The 17,796-nt window shown below is 39.1% G+C and overlaps 1 protein-coding gene across 1 annotated transcript in view; it reads right to left on the bottom strand.

Moving 5' to 3' along the window:
* XPO5 (exportin 5) overlaps positions 1–17,796 on the bottom strand; it is a 44,732-nt gene that overhangs the window by 16,172 nt on the left and 10,764 nt on the right. The window contains exons 9-20 of the mRNA XM_019642676.1: positions 16,671–16,770; positions 15,231–15,314; positions 14,491–14,616; positions 13,287–13,377; positions 11,756–11,884; positions 9,536–9,654; positions 6,010–6,165; positions 4,731–4,772; positions 4,320–4,409; positions 3,354–3,553; positions 2,690–2,789; positions 1,667–1,848 (exon numbers count right to left, since the gene is read on the bottom strand). Coding sequence (XP_019498221.1) covers positions 1,667–1,848; positions 2,690–2,789; positions 3,354–3,553; positions 4,320–4,409; positions 4,731–4,772; positions 6,010–6,165; positions 9,536–9,654; positions 11,756–11,884; positions 13,287–13,377; positions 14,491–14,616; positions 15,231–15,314; positions 16,671–16,770 — 1,419 coding nt within the window. The remainder of the gene's footprint in view (positions 1–1,666; positions 1,849–2,689; positions 2,790–3,353; positions 3,554–4,319; positions 4,410–4,730; positions 4,773–6,009; positions 6,166–9,535; positions 9,655–11,755; positions 11,885–13,286; positions 13,378–14,490; positions 14,617–15,230; positions 15,315–16,670; positions 16,771–17,796) is intronic.

Raw genomic sequence — 17,796 nt, 5'->3', positions numbered from 1 at the left:
ACTTGCAAAGAGGTGATGGGTACAGTTGTTTCTTGATCTGAGTGCGGATTATGGATGTGTCCACTTTGTGAAAATTCACCTACACACACTCTTAATTTGTGTCCTTTTATTATATATATTTGTGCCCTTACATTATACTTTAAGATAAAATTTACTACAAAAACAAGACAAAACTTTAATAGCTCCAGCTGTACACCATAAAGGAATCTAACTGCTTCATAACTACAGTCAGCATTTTTCAAAATACCTTTTGACTGACTTTGGTATTTCCCAAAAGCATTGAACTTTTAGAAAAACATCAAGATGACAATCACATTGTTCCTGTAGCCTCCTCTCCCAACCAGGAATGACCCTTGTTTCCAGGTCTAGCTTCTCATCACATGGACTCTGGCCACAGGCCTCAAAGGGCTGGGTCCATGAGTCTGCTGCCATCTGACTTCATCACTTTCACATTTCTCTAAGCTAAAGAAACTTATGGTTAAAAAAAAAAACCTCAATATGGAAACAAATCTTTCTTTGACTGAATATTTTACTGCCCTCTCAACATGCAAGCCATACTTCTTTGAAATCTCTTTCCTCCTTTTAAAATCAGAACAAAAGATTGCCTATTTCCAAAGACATGTCCATAATGACAACTCTTTCAGACACTCCAGTCCTCCAAATTGGTTAACATTCACTTTATTCACCTTTGATTCTTACGTTTATCGTCTAAGGGTGTCTGTTGCCAGCAGAATGCCCCTGAGACATGAGTAATTTGGTTTATCCAGTTGAGACTGTGCTCTTACACCCTGTCAAAAAGGGGCCAAAAAGTATTATAACAGAGCTGTAACCTGTAAGTCAGAAATACTGTGAGATATAAGAAGCAATCAAATTTTGCTTTGGCCAGTAAGAACTGAATTTTATCCAAACCCTAATCTGTAGAGAGCATCTCTGAATCATCAAACATACATGAAGTAACTAACAAGCCTAGACTTGTCTTACTTCCACTTGAATATATTAATTAGCTCATGCGATTTATAACAGTGGTTCTCAATCTTTAATGTGCACAAGAACCACCTTGGGAACTTGTTATAATGCAGATTCTGGCTTAATATGTCTGAGGCAGGGCCCCAATTCTGCCATTTCAAACAAGTGATGCTGCTGGTCTGAGGACTCAGCTTTGAGAAGACCTAGGAAAGGGAGGTGGGAGCACATATCATGCCGTCCTTGGGCACAATCAGCCACTGGATGTTTGGTCCATTTGATATCAAGAGTCATTATTGATAAATACAGATTAGATCATGTGAATACCACCCAGAGAATCACCACTGCAGAAAGCAACTGTCCTGCTCCCAATGAATAATTCCTTCAACGGCAAAAATTTAGACCAAAAAAATAAAAAGTAGGGATGAAGTATAAAGAACACAGAGGAGACTCAAAATGGGAAAAGCCATTTTGGGATTAGCCCCACATGTTAATTTGGAACGCAAGATTTATACAAGTGAGAGCTCATGTTATTTTTAAAAAAAGACCTCCCCCCGCACCCTTCCCCAGAAACAAACAAGACCTAGTGCTTCATTTACCACCACTATGATCTGAAGAAACAGAAACAGATACAGCTCTTGAGATTCTTAAGGTAAAAAAATAAATAAACAAACAACAGAGAAAACCCATTATTCTGACTCACCTTACAAGGGCAAGCAAATTGTCAAGAAGTTTCAGAATCTGTTCTGTGCAGGGGTTACGGAAGATTGGACTTCCAGTGGGTGTATAACCCACCACGAATCCCCCAGCTTTGGCCTCTTCAAGGTCGGTGGGCCAGCTAGTTCGTTTCACAACACCCAGAATGCTATATACACAAAAGCTCATCTACAGAAACAAATGCAAGGTAAACATAAAAGGGGAAGAGAAAAGTGCTATTAGATATGTGCAAGGTTATTATGGCAAAAGTGATACAGAGGCTCGAGAGAAGGAAAAGACCCCTGCCCCCATCCCTGTCCCTTCCTTTAAGGTCAAGTTCAAGAGGGGTCCTTTCATTGCCATCTTTAGGTACAGTGAGTGGTAGGCTCTAGGAGCTTCCTTTCACGAGGATGTCCTTCCAGAGGTTGCAGTGACCCTCTTGCATGACCCCAATTAGAAGGTGGCTTGGACATGCTTCAAAACAGTGTTTAGGCTGACAATACTTTATCTTGATTTTGAATTGACCTTACACCCTCTGGCTTAGGCCTTGACAGCTTTTGCTCGAATCCCCACTCACAGTACTCTCAACCAACCTACTACTTGCCAGGTTAATTAATATGACTTTTGCCATAATGGAGCCTGGAACAATGCTTATTTGAATAGCAAAGAACTGAAAAACCTCAGGTTTGCAAGTTAGGCCGTCTTTTAGGACTTCACATGCCAGAGAGCAATGGCAGGGAGGACTCACTCTGCGGACCAAGTTCTGACCTACTTCCTCCTTACACCTTTTGCCTTCAGAGCTATTTACAGATCCTTAAAGCCAAAATAATGACTTCATAGAAAGACCATCTGCTCTGCTGTGGGAACTAATTCAAGAATTCAAGACTAAAGAATAAAGAAGAAAAGAAAGGAGCTTAGGGAAGTGAAGATTCCTAGATTTCTCACCAGTATAGAAAAAAACATCACTGACAATACCCTACTCCTACCCGTGGCCAATTCAACTTCCCATTCCCAGGAGAGGCTTACTCACTCGTGCACGATTTAAGCCACAGGGATCCTCCAGGCCCGAGTCACAGCTTTTCCGATCTGCACCCACATAGGCAATAAACGCATCAACATCTGACAGCACTCTGAAGGTTGGGAGGGAACGACAAGTTATACCACGATTTTAAGCAAGGACAGTTTCTTTCACAAGAGCTAAGAAGCTATGATTATTTGGTCCCAAAGAGCAGTTGTTATGGTGCGAAGAATTTAATCACATTCGTCAGCTTTCATTTGAAAGTCTAAACTTCCCTTCCCATGTCTAAATGTTATTAGCAACACTTTATGAATCAGACAGGATATAAGCCTGAGAAGGCTCTGTGGGCACAGATGAGTGTCTGTGTGGCTCCTATTATGTATGGCCCCTATTGGCTGTTCTCATTTCTCTACAACGCAGACACAGCAACTCTCACTCTGTGGCCTCCCAACCCACACAATCCATTTTTACCTATTTTTTCTCCCTCCCTACACCTCTGTTCAGCAAGGGGTTATTTTCAGCAATTAGAATACAAGACTGCTTTTAGGGACCTTCAGGTATCACTGATTGTGCTATTACGTGTCGGCATCTTTACATTCCCACCCTGGGCATAGCTCTTGAAATGAAATGGGGTGCTCAAGTGCAACACCAGTCAGTGGCAAAGGATCTCCTCTACCTGTGCATGTCTTCAGAGAGCCAGATGCTGGCCACGGGGGCCATCAGCTCCTCTAGAAATAGCTTCTGACGCTCATAACTTTTGAATTGGTTGCTAATGAGAACCAGCGCTTCCATGAGGGCACACTTTTCCATTTGTGTCAGGAGTAGCTCATTGGAGAGGAGTTGCTTCACATGGTTATAAAGCATGTCAAAATTGGGCTGCAGATCACAAAGAAAAAAAAACAGAGGTGGTGAAGGTCTGATTTTCAGGGAGAGGTGGTCACTCAAGGAAGATGGAAAGAGGACCTAGGCATCCCCAGGAAGGTCAGGCCTATAAGAGTGTCTTTAGTAACTTAGCTATGTTTATTTGCCTGGACAAGCAACGCAATTTAGGCAAAAGGTGGTTCTTGTCTTGAGTATTTTGGTAACTGCGCTTTCCCATACAACTATGGGACAATTTCTCTTTTTTCTATATCAACTTTTACAGTATCTTCACAAAGATCAGTTTGTTTATATATGCGCGCGCGCACACACGCACACACACACACACACACACACACACGCACACCTGCTGTGTGTTCAGAGAAGGGATTTCTGGCTAATTTATAATCTGGAGTAGTGCTAAATGTCTTCTAGAAACCCTCCAAAAAAGATTGGGGTACACATTTGGCTTCTCTCGAGATTAGGAACATCGTTTGGCAGCAGTAGGTAAGAACATCACACAGTAAAGAGGTGTACACTGACGGGGAAAACTTGGCCATCCATATGGAATAGAACTATTCATTTTGAGGGGATGATTTGCATTTTTAACTCCATTACTAAGTAGGAGAGAAAGAAGACACCAATTTAAGAATGCTCATCCTTAGCAAAGCTACAGTTCCTAGTTTTCCCTTTATGTGAGCTATGGATAGGGCTGAATTTACAGAGAAATGTAATCAAACTTGACAGGTCTCAGTAGCTACTTGGCTAAAGTCCAGTGGCTTACCAGCACGAGCTGGGGGTAGTCACGACATATCTTGATGATGGAGGAACAAGCATGTCTCCTCACATTCCTTACTGCCCGGGTTCTGGGGGCCTGGGAAGAGATATTGAACAGACTTGCAGCTACTTTTAATATAACTTACAGATGCTGTATAGAATCAGGTAAATATCTCCTTCAGAGGCAAATTAACAATCAATTTTCGTAACTGTGGGAACATAATGGAGTGACATTTATAGTCACCCTGAATCCACATTTACTGTTTGCCCTAGAGTATCTCCAGTACAAAACAGCTTATCATATGACCATCCCCTGCCTTTACTAACCCCTTCTACTTAAAAAAAAAATCTAGACATTAGGTATTTATACTTTTGCTCTCAAGAAGTTAGAATTTATTGGTTGAATTAATGGTCTTACCTTACTTTCTTCAACAGTTTCAAAAGTGACAGATGAGAATAGCTAAGGGGAAGAAAAAAAGGTCACATCAGTCCCAAATGCATAAAGTTGCTTTAAACAGTAGTTACAAAGTTTCCAACAAAATCCCAGAAGTCTACAGTATGGTAACAAAAGGGCTTGCAACTGGCATTATTACGAAGTTTCAGATGTTCCTTTTCTCAGATAACTACAAGAGGCCTGAGAGTCACAGTTTTACCATTAAACATTTCACAAAGATAAAGGTTACAGACCCTAGAACAATCCATGCCATCACGCACACACTCAGCAGTGATAATGCCTCTTCCTTCTCTTTCTATTAAAAGTTGAGTGATCTACCCTCCCTGATTCTACTGCATAACTTCCCATTTACTCTTTAACCCAACACAATATGACTGCTGCCCTAGTCACTATGATGGAATAACATTCTAACAAAGATCTAATTGAGAAACCCAATGGACCTTCTCCAATTCTTAGAGAATTTTTGTTTCAACAAATGAGTCCACCTTTTTGAAGTTCTACTGGCTTTTGTCACACAACATTTTCTCCATTTCTTTGGCTATCTCTTTTTTCTTCTTTGGGGCTTCTCATTCTTTCCCTCCACCCCCAATGATGGTGATCTCCAGGGTTCCCTGCTTGAGCCACATGTCTAACTCAACAGACATATTCTCTTTCCTAGGGCTTCACCTCTACTCTTGGCACTTCTATGATGTCGCTGCCTTAATTTTACCTTATAATTTTCTAGTCTAGACCTTTAACCTCAAATAGCCAATGAGGTGTCTTCACCTAATTGCTGTCATATACTTTAAACAGTATTCACTCCCTTCTCTTCCCTACTCCTCATCTCCCTCCTGATCCAGCATCCTCACTCAGGTGTGCTCCACTACTCACCTACTCACCTAAACTGGAAGCCTGAAAACTGTCCATATTGATCTTTCTTCTGACAAATCCCCTCTCAATCTGAAAGCACACTCTGATACCCTCCCTTTAGGTATTCTTTTCCATTTCTCACTGTACACAACTATTATTTGCAATGCCACATAGGTACATCTGTTTATGTGATTTTCTTCCCAAACAGAGCGCTCCTAAAGGGTAAGGCTTTTCCACTAGCATGGTACCTGATTTGCAATAAATACTGAGTAAATATTTGATAAATGAATAAAATGACTGTTTATTAGCTTGTCTCACACACTTTTAAAAACAGTTACAAAAAAATTAAGTTTGAAATGCTAAAATAAAAGTTTACAAAGGAGATGGAGTTTACCTTAGAGAAGACCTGGGGCAGGAACTCTGGTCTGTAGGTGACAAATGGAAAGAGTGCTGAGACATCAGTGAGGACACAAGACAGAATGAGGGGGTCCTTGGTGTCAAAGTTCAGGACCATCTGCAATAGCTCTATTCCATCATTAACAGGGATTTCCTATAATACAGACATGAAAAGGAGGTTGACACGGCTGGTAACCACTTTCACTAAACTTCCTTTGGACTCTAGTTTATAAATACATAATACAGTTGCCACATTTTTTTTTTTACTGCTTTTTAACCCTTAAAATTCTGAGCATTACGCCATTTTATAAAAAAATTGTCATATATATCATCTCCTATATATACATGATAAAAAATTGAGAATATTTCTAGTTACTCACTATTGTAAATAATGCTAATATACACCTTCGCAAAAATTTTTTTGGCTACATTATCAGTTGTTCCACTTGAATAAGAGACTTTTGGGGATGGCTGAAATCACTGGGTCACAAGGTATGAATATATGTGTAAGTCGAGTTGCTTTTCTTCTTCACAGGTTGTATCAATTGATTCTCTATCCATTAATGTGCCCTTCTTACCATGTTCTCAGCAGCACTGAGTTTATTCTCTAAAATTTTTACTTATTTAGTAAGTAAAAAGAATTAAGTTTATTTAAATTTGCATTTTATTGATTACTAATAAGGTTGAGTTTTGTTTTGTTTTTCATATTTATTAACACTTCAGTTTCTCCTCTATATATTATCTGATCATATCTTTTGTCTATTTTTCTACTGGGTTCTAGTGTTTTTATCAATTTATACAAAAATCTTACTGTGAAATACTCCAGGCCTTTAAAACAGTATAAGCAATACTTTAATAACCCTCTGTACAACTACTCTGTGAAGTATGATGTTACTGACAGTGGTGGCTCTGTGCGCACACCCTCCTTTTCAGCCACTGCGGCCAATTTCCTGAATTTGGTGTTCATGATTTCAGATTCCTTCATTTCTGTATACTTTTGCCACAAATGTAAATATTCCTAACTATACAGTACTGTATGTTTACTTTATGGCTTGCTGTTTTGGGTCAACATTATGTTTATGAGCATTATCCTTATTCATAGTATAACCCTAGTTCATTTTCATTGCTTTATGAATATGTTACTATTCTACACAATCTATTGTTAGATATTAAGTATTTTTCTTGGCTTAACACACAAGGCTTCTTCTAGGAATACTGGTGGCTCAGTACACATGTGGAGTTTCTTCAGAGTCCAGATTTAAGAGTGGAGTTGCTGGGCAGTAAGGCTATGTGTCTTCAACTAGACATTGCCAAATTAGTCTCCAAAGTTGTACTCCAAAGTACAAATATCAATTGTACTCTATCAGCAATGTTTAAGAGAGATAAGCTTTTTACAGTAAGGATATCAACCCCATCCATATTTATTGCAAATATTGTTCCAAGTTTGCCTTTTAAAAGTTTATTTTATAAGTTAAAAAACATATGTAGTTAAAGCAATTGTTTTTTTACTTTCATTGTTTTTCAACTTAGGGACCTTTCCCTAAAAAGTGAATTTTCCCCTAACACTATTTATTAAATGATCCAATCGTTCTCGATTTCTTTGGGATGCTTATATATGCTCCAAGTTGTACTGGGGCTATTTTCCTACAATGAGCTGTGTCTAATGCCAGTTCCAAAATGCTTTAAAATACTGTAGCTTTATATTTTACTATCTGAGGCAAATCAATCATCATCTTCAAAATGTGACCTTTTTTTCTCTCCAAAGCTATTTCCTACATTAATCTATCACTAAAGCTGCTAGAGTACGGCTCTACCTAATGTTCTTGAGTACATACTACTGGGAATACAAGCTCAGCTAATTCCAATATGGACAAAATGCGTAGCTTTTCAATCCTTTTAGGCAAAAGAGCTCTTGGTCAAATTCTTTCACATGGTAAGAGCTGATCTGTTCTGACTGACCCAAGGGTGAGAGTGGGGAAGAAACCAAGCAGTTTGCAAAAACACTGGCCTAGGAAATACTCTGCCGAGTCAGAAATTGATTAGCAGCAAGTGGGAATGTAACAGGCAGAGATCTGTCACTTGCACACTCCTGGGATTTATAATGTGCTACAGCTTCATTAACAAGCAGGAGAATAATTTAATTATATTCACACACTCACCTCTCTTGATTAGAATGCTTACTCTGACCCATTTCATTTTGGTGAAGAAAAAGATATTAGAGTCAGGTTTACTTTAAGTCATTAAGAAGCCTAAATAATACCATCTAGGATTCTCCTGAGGAAAAATAATTTAGTTCTATTTGTTTTTCTCCCCACCACTGGTTATGAATCCTGCCAAATTTCTAATTGTCACCTATGCTTTTTCACTAGACCACATCTTTCTTGTATCTAAATTCCAAACTTTTTTTTTTGTACTTTTTGACTAACTAGTATTTGGTATTTTGATCAAATACCATCATATTCAAGGACTTACTATAAAATCCTTCATACAACCAACTAGGTACTGCCACCTGCCCCTCAACACTGTCAGTCCTTTCATACATCTTAAAGACAAGTACTTGACAAACCCTGAACATTTCTTTCTTTTGCCTTCGAGAAGGATCAAACCCACATATCTGGATATATTTTAAGGTGTCTAACTTAAAAAAAATGCCAAAAAGCAGCATGGCTAATTCCCTTGACTTACTAAAGGGCTTCCTTGATTTGCCACACTTACTAAAACATAAGTCCCATCTAAACTTGAAAAAGACTAACACAGTGAAAAATACAGGATCCAAGCAGGGTTTCCCACCTAGATGTTGGAACAAGCTCAGAATGCCATCATTTTAAACTGAAGTGAATCAATATCAAAACAGATGAAGTTAATGACTCTAAGATCTAATTTGTTAATATGCCACTTATAAGAAAAAGCACTATATCCCACTTAACCTTCAAGGGACTTAGAAAGGTTCTTTCTACAACTAAATGTACTAAATACACTAAAATGTAATTACCCAAAATGAGTGATCCATCCATTTAAATCTAATTAGCATAGTTAATATGGTATATGCCATCATCTAATTCATTATAGCTTCATCTAAGATAAGAGAAGGGTGATAGGTAACATGAAGTATAGAAAAATAAGACCTATTTAGTCAGTTACTCAGGAAAGAGAGACACACTGATCATCCAACATGAATATTCTGGTCTGTCTGCCATACACTAAAAAAGGTGCTTAATGGCAAGTATCTCAAGATTTTCCAATTCAAGTTTTCCATCACTGTCCTCCCTGCAATTGTTATCCTACCTGTGGTTCACTGTACTAACAGGCTCATTGTAGTATCCCCTTAAAATGAATACTAAACATTGTAGGCTTAAAAGTTTGCTCTGCTATTTACTAGCCATGTGAACTTGATTATGTTATCTAACCTCTCTAAATCTTAGTTTTCTCCTCTGTAAATGCACATCCACAGATTTTCCTATCCCTCTGCCAGTTTTAAAAAGAGCAAAATCATTACACAATCAGCATGGAAAACAGTTACTTACTTCTTTGTCTAGTGTTCGAAACATCTGGTTGATCACACTTTCCAAAAAAACAGTCATGGCTTCCCACTGCACAAAGGAAGGTGAGAAGATGGAGCAGAGGCCGCCTTCTCCAGTTCCAGCTATAGGAAAACAGGGTTTTAAAACACACACACACACACACACACACACACACACACACACACACACACACACACACTCCCAACAATGTAAGATCACAGAAGACACAGAGAGACAATAGGGCCTTAGAGCCCACTTGGTTAATTTCACAGTTGTGGTAACAGAATAATCTAACCCCTCTCAGCCTGGAAAAAGAAAAAGAACAAAAAGAAGAAAGAAGTCCCTATCTTGCCTCCAGCTCTTACAATGAGTTGTCTGAATGCACCTCTGTGAGCCTTGTCTACAAAACCATTTTGAGTACTGCATGAAAATATATATGTAAGCATCAAAAACAGCGCCTGGCCAATCAGAGGCAATTGATAAATATTAATTAACCTCTCCCTTCCTCCTCCATTATAATCTGTCCACTGGAATCAAAATAATTAAGATAATTGAGACCATCAAGAATCCTTCCAGGGCCGACCAAGTGGTGTGATGGTTAAGAACTGGTTTGGGACGCCAGAGGGCCTCGGTTCGGATCCCACATATGAGGGCCAGTGACACTGCCCTCTACAGCTAAGATGCTGAACAACAGCTCAACCTGGAGCTGGGCTGCCGTGAGTCACCAGCGACGGCGTAGGCTGCATCCCCTGTGGCAGTGGGTTGCCATGGGCTACCGTATGTAGCCAGCAGCCAGCGTGAGCGGCCAGCAGCCGCAATGAGCAGCCGTCCGGAAGCCGGCGACTGATCTGCCTCACCCGGGAGGAGCGCAATGATGGTGCCAACTTGGGCCAGTGAAGCAACGTCCTCCACAACTAGACTGAAGAACAAAACAACAGCAACTTGTCTGTTCCCCTTCCCCCAATTCCCCAGCACTGTTCCCATCCCCCCAATACCCCAATAAAAATCTTAAAAAAAAAAAAAGAATCCTTCCAACAAGGAATTGATATAAGATACAAAATCCAGTAGCCTCAGTACAATTGCAAGGGCTATGTCTAGAGAACTGTGCCACCCTCCAAGTTCACAAGTATCATCAAACCACATCTCTCAAACAGCAAGGCACAGGCAAAAAGATTTACAAATTACTTCTCCTGCTTCCATTAGGGCTCCCACTTACTAGCTTCATCCTGGTGCAACATATTAGAGTCGCTGCAAACATCTGCGTTACTAGATACCAAGGACCTTCAGAGTCAATTGTAAATCATGGGATTTAACTGAATGTTAAATCCAATGAATGTCAAGTGAATAAGGTACTTGGTAACTGACCATTAATGTAGTCCTTTCTAAAGCAGTGATTTACACCCTCTCCTGCTTTATTAATCCTGTCACCCACAGCATCAATAAAATGACAGACAAGAGATATGGAGTACAGAGAAATGACCTGGCTTATGCATTTGGGTAGAGGGCGATTGTTCTGATTTTATATAAAGTGGCATTTCCCAAAGGCTTTGAGGTGGCTGAGTGATATGGGAAACCCCTGTAGCGCTCCTGTTAGGCCTGACAAGACATTCTTTCTGAGTTTAGGAGTGGTGCTATGTAAGGCCTTGGTTGAAAAACTTAAAAAAGTTACGTCTAGACATGTAATTTGTTAAGATGGTACCTGAAGTAAAGTAATAAAATCTACAATAAACAATTAGTTGATTCTGTTAACCCTATGTCGGGCGCAAATGATCTCACAGATTCATGGCACACAAGATGCCACTATGAAATTCGTCTTTACTGTACTAAGTCACAAAAACGACTGGCGATAGGTTACAGTAGAGGGGGAAGATATGGAAGCGATGGGTCACAATACTTAAGTTAGCTGCTAGATATTTGAAAATTTGTGTGCAATTCATCTGTGAGATCAGTTGTGCCCAATGGAGGGTTGGAAAAAAAAATGCAGGCAAAACTGACAGGGACATAGCTTTACCCTAATTTAAACAGGTTAAAAATTTAGTGTTATCTGCTTTCTCTGTCTGTGTACAAATGAAAAGGCTCACTCCCTAGGATGGAATTGGGCAGTGAATTAAAAGCTATTTTTGAACACTATTAGCATATTTTTCTGAAGTATGGCTCAGAAGATTGGCTATGTACAGTTTTGATACAATATTTTACTAATGTTCATACATAAAAACAACTTACAGTTCATGGATCCAGTATCAATGGAAGTTGACAGCTGATACTTGAGCCATTCCCCAGCCATCTGGAAGCTAGTCTTGGGATCCAAACGACATGCTAACCTCATTACCTCTCCTTGTTGGGCCCGGGAGGCTGCCAAGAGAAAGACATGAACCAATAACTGGTATATAATAGGTACTTTATTAATGTTCATTCATTTATCCATCCCAGGGGGAAAGTGTTCAAAGAGATTCTGTTTTGTAGGCGTGTGCTTTGAATGTAACAAATACTCAATAAAGCTTTGTTTAACAAATCCAGAAGTTTTCAAACATAAATTATCTCTGGAAGCTGTCCTATCAGATAGATCCTATAAATGGCAAACTAAAAGTGGTCTGCCATTTCTGTTGGAATTAAAAGGACTTCAGGTTGGTACAGATATAAAATGGTGCGACTGCTGTGGAAAAAGTCTGGCAGTTCCTTAAAATATTAAACATGGAATTACCCTATGATTCAGTAATTCCCTTCCTAGGCATATGCCCAAGAGAAATAAAAACATAAGTACACTAAAAAACCTGTACACCAATGTTATAGCAGCATTATTCTAAATAGCCAGAAAGTGGAAACAACTCAAATACCATCAACTTATGAATAGATGAATAAAATGTATACATCCATACAATATAATTATCAATAAAAAGAAATGAAGTACTGATATATGCTATACCATGAATATTAAAAACACTACGCTAAGTGGAAGAAGGCAGTTACAAAAGACCACATATTGTGTAATTCCATTTATATGATACGTTCGGAATATAGAAATACAAAGAGAATTGGGGGTTGCCCAAGGTTGGGAAGGATGAAGGGATTGGGAGCTGACTGCTAATGGGTATAGGCCTTCTCAGGATCATGAAAATGTTCTAAAATTGATTTGAGATAATGGTTCCAGAACTCTGAAAATATGAAAAACCATTGAACAACATGCTAATTATGCATATAGTTTATGAATACTATAAATAGGTGAGTTGTATGGTAAATGAACATATCTTGATAAAGCTGGTGTTAAAAAAAAGGAGGTGGCTGGGGTAGGAGGAGAATCAGGCTACAGAAAACCCAGAACAGAATTAGAATATTAGGTTATATGGGTTTTTTCTTTCTTTCTTAAAAGATCCACACGGTAAGATGGTATTTAATCCTAAGTATATAAAAAATTTCAAAACTGTCTTACATAAGATGGTATTTAATCCTAAGTATATAAAAAATTTCAAGACTGTCTTACATACAGTCTTGGGTCAGTCTTACATACTATGTTTTAAACATCAATGTCCAAAGGCGGGCGGGTGTGTGTGTGTGTGTGTGTGTGTGTGTGTGTGTGTGTAAGAACACTAGGCTTGGAATGAGTGCAACCCCACCACGCTCTGCAATGAGATTAAACAGGCTGCTTTCCAGATTTGGGGCTCTTTAATATAGAACCCCGAAGGCCATGTACCACGACTCACAACACTAGATGCCATTCTGAGACTGCTGGGAAAAATTCCAGGTCTATAGCACTTACAGTTGAAGAAAGCATTGAAGTCCTCATCGCTATCAAAATCAAATCGAGAATATTCACAACTAGGGCTGTCTGTTTTAGAAGGAAAGCCCATCTGGAAAGAGAAAGATAGTTGGAGTATGGGATGAAAATGGACCTACCAATAGTCTTAAGCTCTAGGAGCTCAAGTACTTTTTGACTTTTTTTTTTTTTTTTAGGTGAGCCATCCTGCCACCTGTTCGCAGCTCAGCGGCAGCTCAGCTCAGGCCGGGAATTGAACCAGTGACACTGTTGCTCAGAGCTTGCACTCTTGAGCAAGCTCTTAACCAACTGAGCCACTCAGCCGGCCCTTCAAGCACTTTTTAATTTGTTTAAGAAGAGTTAAGGGTTTATATGAGATATTGTATGATAAATAACTGCTTCTGGTTTACTCTAGTCCACAGTTTGCTTCCAGTTCCAGTAATCCTCAGAGTGGTAGAAAAGAGACACTTGTATTTGATACTCTCTTCCAGGTTCCTCAAGGAAAATGAAATTCTGTAATTTGTTAAGGGTCTTTGAGTATAAAAATATCCCAAGACAAAGTACTAATACAGCATGCAATAAGTAAAACAGAATTGAGAACTATTTGTCTCCTTAAATGCTGAACCCGGGGAATAAGCATGGAACTTTATATGTTTTATGCAAAAAGTACTGAAGACCAATTAGAACACATGTGCTATGTGCTAGGTGAATTCCTAGAAGAAATAAGGGGACCCTTGAATGGGTCCCATTCTCTGATTTTACAAATCTGTCAGCTACAGAAGCCCTTAGCAGATCTCAGGGAATGCATAAGCAACTGTCTACTGAAGTAGCGAGCAATCTGCTTCCACTTTCCCTCCGTTTTCATTCACTTGATCTTCAGAAACATACAGGTACCACTTCCTCTCAGAATCTTCTTCACTCCACCCTCCTTTCCGCTTCTAACCTCTGAAAAGCAATGATCACACTGCATGGTCATGGTCACTGCTCTTGTCCTATCCCTTCTTTTTCCTAGCATCTAGCCCAATACTTGGTATATAAGTGCTCTAAGACAGAAAGAGTAGATACGGACTGTTTTCTTCTTGAGGAGTAAGAGACTACACCCAAGGAAGGGGTCTCAGTGACCAAGACAGGGCTCTCAATGATGCCAATCTGAGTCTTATTACGTGTATTCATCCACATTCCACTTGTTTAGTTTCCCACTGCATACCTTGACCAAGTTAGTCATAGAAGCGCGAAGATATTTTGGTATTATTGCTAACAGCAAAGGGTCACGGGATAGGATCTCATGCCGAAAGAGAGCTCCCCAAGTCATCTGAGTTGAAGAACGTAGAAACTAAAGGGGAAAAAAAAGAAAAGAACCTGCTTAAGGATTTGGATTTTATATAACCAAGATTATTAGTTAGCCCAGCAATTATCAACTATATTTTTTCATGGAAATAATCTCTATAGTACTTTGAACTGTCCATACTGCAGAACATCAGTAATAACTGCTCATTATGAACCACATGTTAATATGACAGACTGTGGGTCAGGTGCCATTCCTGGAGCAAGCTGAACTCTACCACCTCTTTTATGCAAGAAAGGTCATAGGAATCTCAGGGTGGTATTACAAAAAAAGAAATCTTGAATTGGATGAAATTAATTTTATAATAACACAATCAGACTTTTGTATTGAAAATATCTTTAGTAGAATATCACCTGCGATATACCTCACATCTGATTATTACCAGAATGATACTACCTGAGGGGAAAAGCTGCTGACCTTGATGGTGCAATGCTGGTTTAGGAAGAAGATTCAGCAATTCTCTTAATGAACTGATACTACAGTTATCTTTTAGGGCCTTAAGAGTCACATTTTATATATGAGCTGCTGATTACTTTAGGCCATAGTGCTTGATTTTGGCTTACCTAACTAAAATTTTAAGAAGTTACCTGCAAAAAGTTTACCTGACTTGGATGCGTTGTGAAAGCAAGGAAAGATTCCAGGTATTTTCCAAAGTTTGCTGGTGTTTCTACATTAGAATCCACACCCTGTAGGACAACAAATCGATTCCATTAATGATGCTGATTGAGGAGGGGGCAGTGGGAAAAGTGGAGTAACAAATACAGATAACTTCAACCCTCAAAAGTTTCAGTTTTAAAAGAACTTTATACGTCCTTGTGTGCTAAGGAAGACCTCATTTCAAGGGCTAAAAAACAGGAAAGCCACTTTACCTCCTTGATTATCATCACTAAAACCCACCCTATGGTCATACAGTAAAATAAGAGTATTCATTTCAGAAATCACAGAAAGAAAAAATCCACATTATTTTTTCAGATCTCATCTATTCACATCTCTGTGAGCCAATTCATTAAATAACCACTCAAGGGAATATGTCTTATGTCTGAAGCTCTATCCTCTCTAACCATTCAAGTCACCACAAAAAGGCATAACACCAAATATAAATGTCTGTACCGATACCCTACCTTACAACTTGTAAGACTGAGTATTAAGTATTTACCTCAAGGCAGGTATTTCTATGTAAATCAAACTGAAGTTTTCTTTTATGATCCAATAATAGATCCTTTAGATTTGGGAAAGGTTTTCTTTACTTGAATCCATGTTTCATGATTTAAAAGGACTTTAAAGGATAACGCATGCCCTCGGCAGACTAATGTTTTACAAGTACCAAAATTCACAAGAACAGCAATGTTGATTTTATGGAATAACATTATGTGGATGTTATTAATAACTTGATATTAATAACTGACTTGAGGGCCGGCCGAGTGGCATGTTGGTTAAGAGCTGGCTTGGGACACCAGCTCTGTGCAGCAGCGTCCCAGTTTGGATCCCACATGGGCCAGTGACACTGCCCTCCACAGCTAAGATGGTGAACAACAGCTCGACCTGGAGCTGGGCTGCCTTGAGTCGCCAGCGATGGCAAAGGCTGCAGCCCCTATTGCAGTGGGCTGCCATAAGCAACCGTGTGTAGCCGGCAGCCAGCATGAGTGGCCAGCAGCCGGTGTAAGCTGCCAAGAGCCGCTGTGAGCGGCCATCCAGAGGCTGGCGACCAATCTGCCTCACCCGGGAAGAGCGCAATGATGGTACCAACATGAGCCAGTGAAGCAACGTCCTCCACAACTAGACTGAAGAACAAAAGGATAGCAACTTGTCTGTTTCCCTTCCCTGATTCCCAAATAAATAAATAAATAACTGACTTGTTAAAATAAATTTATATGACTCAAATCCTGTTAAAAGAATTTAATCTATAGAACCACATGAAATAATCTGGAGGGTAACGCTCCATGAGGCTAAAATCAATGGCACGTGTCAGTCCTTATACAAATACAACTTTCTAAATGCTCTCCTCAAATGGCCCTGAAACTCTCCAGAAAGTACATACTCACCAGCAATGCACAAAGCTGATTGCCCAGAGCACACAACACTTGACAGAGTCTCTTCAGGAAGACATAGTGTTTTTCTACCAAGCCTCCTCCATCAGCAGTCCTGTAGATGAGAAAATAGTGTGATTAGTTGCATATCAAGAGAACCAAAGGGACTCCCATCAAATGGAACAATATGTGGTCTGTGCTTCAACATTCAAATTTCAGTTGATTGTTAAAGTTAAAAACAACAACCACCATAAAAAAACTCCAAACACTGAAAGATTGATGAGGAATAGTATTCAATGCAATCTCATCCCTCAAAAGACACTCTAATTTGGGGCATTATATGGTCCTTAGGTATTTGGGGATAATAACATAAACTCTGAGCTTGACTCCATAAAACAATGCATATACTTATATACATAAAAAGCTGCACAAAGACACTGGTCGATAAACAGGGAGGACTTAGAGAGACAACCCTAGGCGAGCATGTGTAACAATTTTCTATATCATGACAAAATGAGAAAGTACTATAATCAAGAGAATGGAAAAAGAAGCCACAAGCTAGGAGAAAATATTTGCAAAAGACACATCTGATAAAGAACTGTCTATCCAAAATATACAAAGAAATCTTAAAACTCAAGAATAAGAAAATAACCTGATTAAGAAATGGGCCAAAGACCTGAAAATATATCTCCTCAGATATGGAGATGACAAATAAACATATGAAAAGATGTACCACATCATATGTCACCAGAGAAATTAAAACAAGATACCACTGCACACCTATTAGAATGGCCAAAATCCAACACTGACAAGACCAAATGCTGTCAAGGATGTGGAGCAACAGGAACTCTCATTCATTGCTGGTGGGAATGCAAAATGATAAAGCCACTTTGGAAGACAGTTTGACAGTTTCAGATGGGTACTAGACTTATTGGGGAGATAACTTCTTAAATTATATAAATGCCTAACGACACCTGAAACTAACAATAAAATTTAAAATAAATAAATAAATGCCTAACGATTCGCTGTATACCTGAATCTACTATATGAATGTCAACTATAATTTAAATTTTTTAAAAAAGTACAGCATAGGGAATACAGTCAATTGTATTGTAATAGCTATGTATGGTGTCAGATGGGT

This window comes from Hipposideros armiger, unplaced genomic scaffold (genome assembly GCF_001890085.2).
Source record: "Hipposideros armiger isolate ML-2016 unplaced genomic scaffold, ASM189008v1 scaffold_72, whole genome shotgun sequence".
Lineage (NCBI taxonomy): Eukaryota > Metazoa > Chordata > Mammalia > Chiroptera > Hipposideridae > Hipposideros > Hipposideros armiger.
This window is presented reverse-complemented; position numbering and strand designations above follow the sequence as displayed.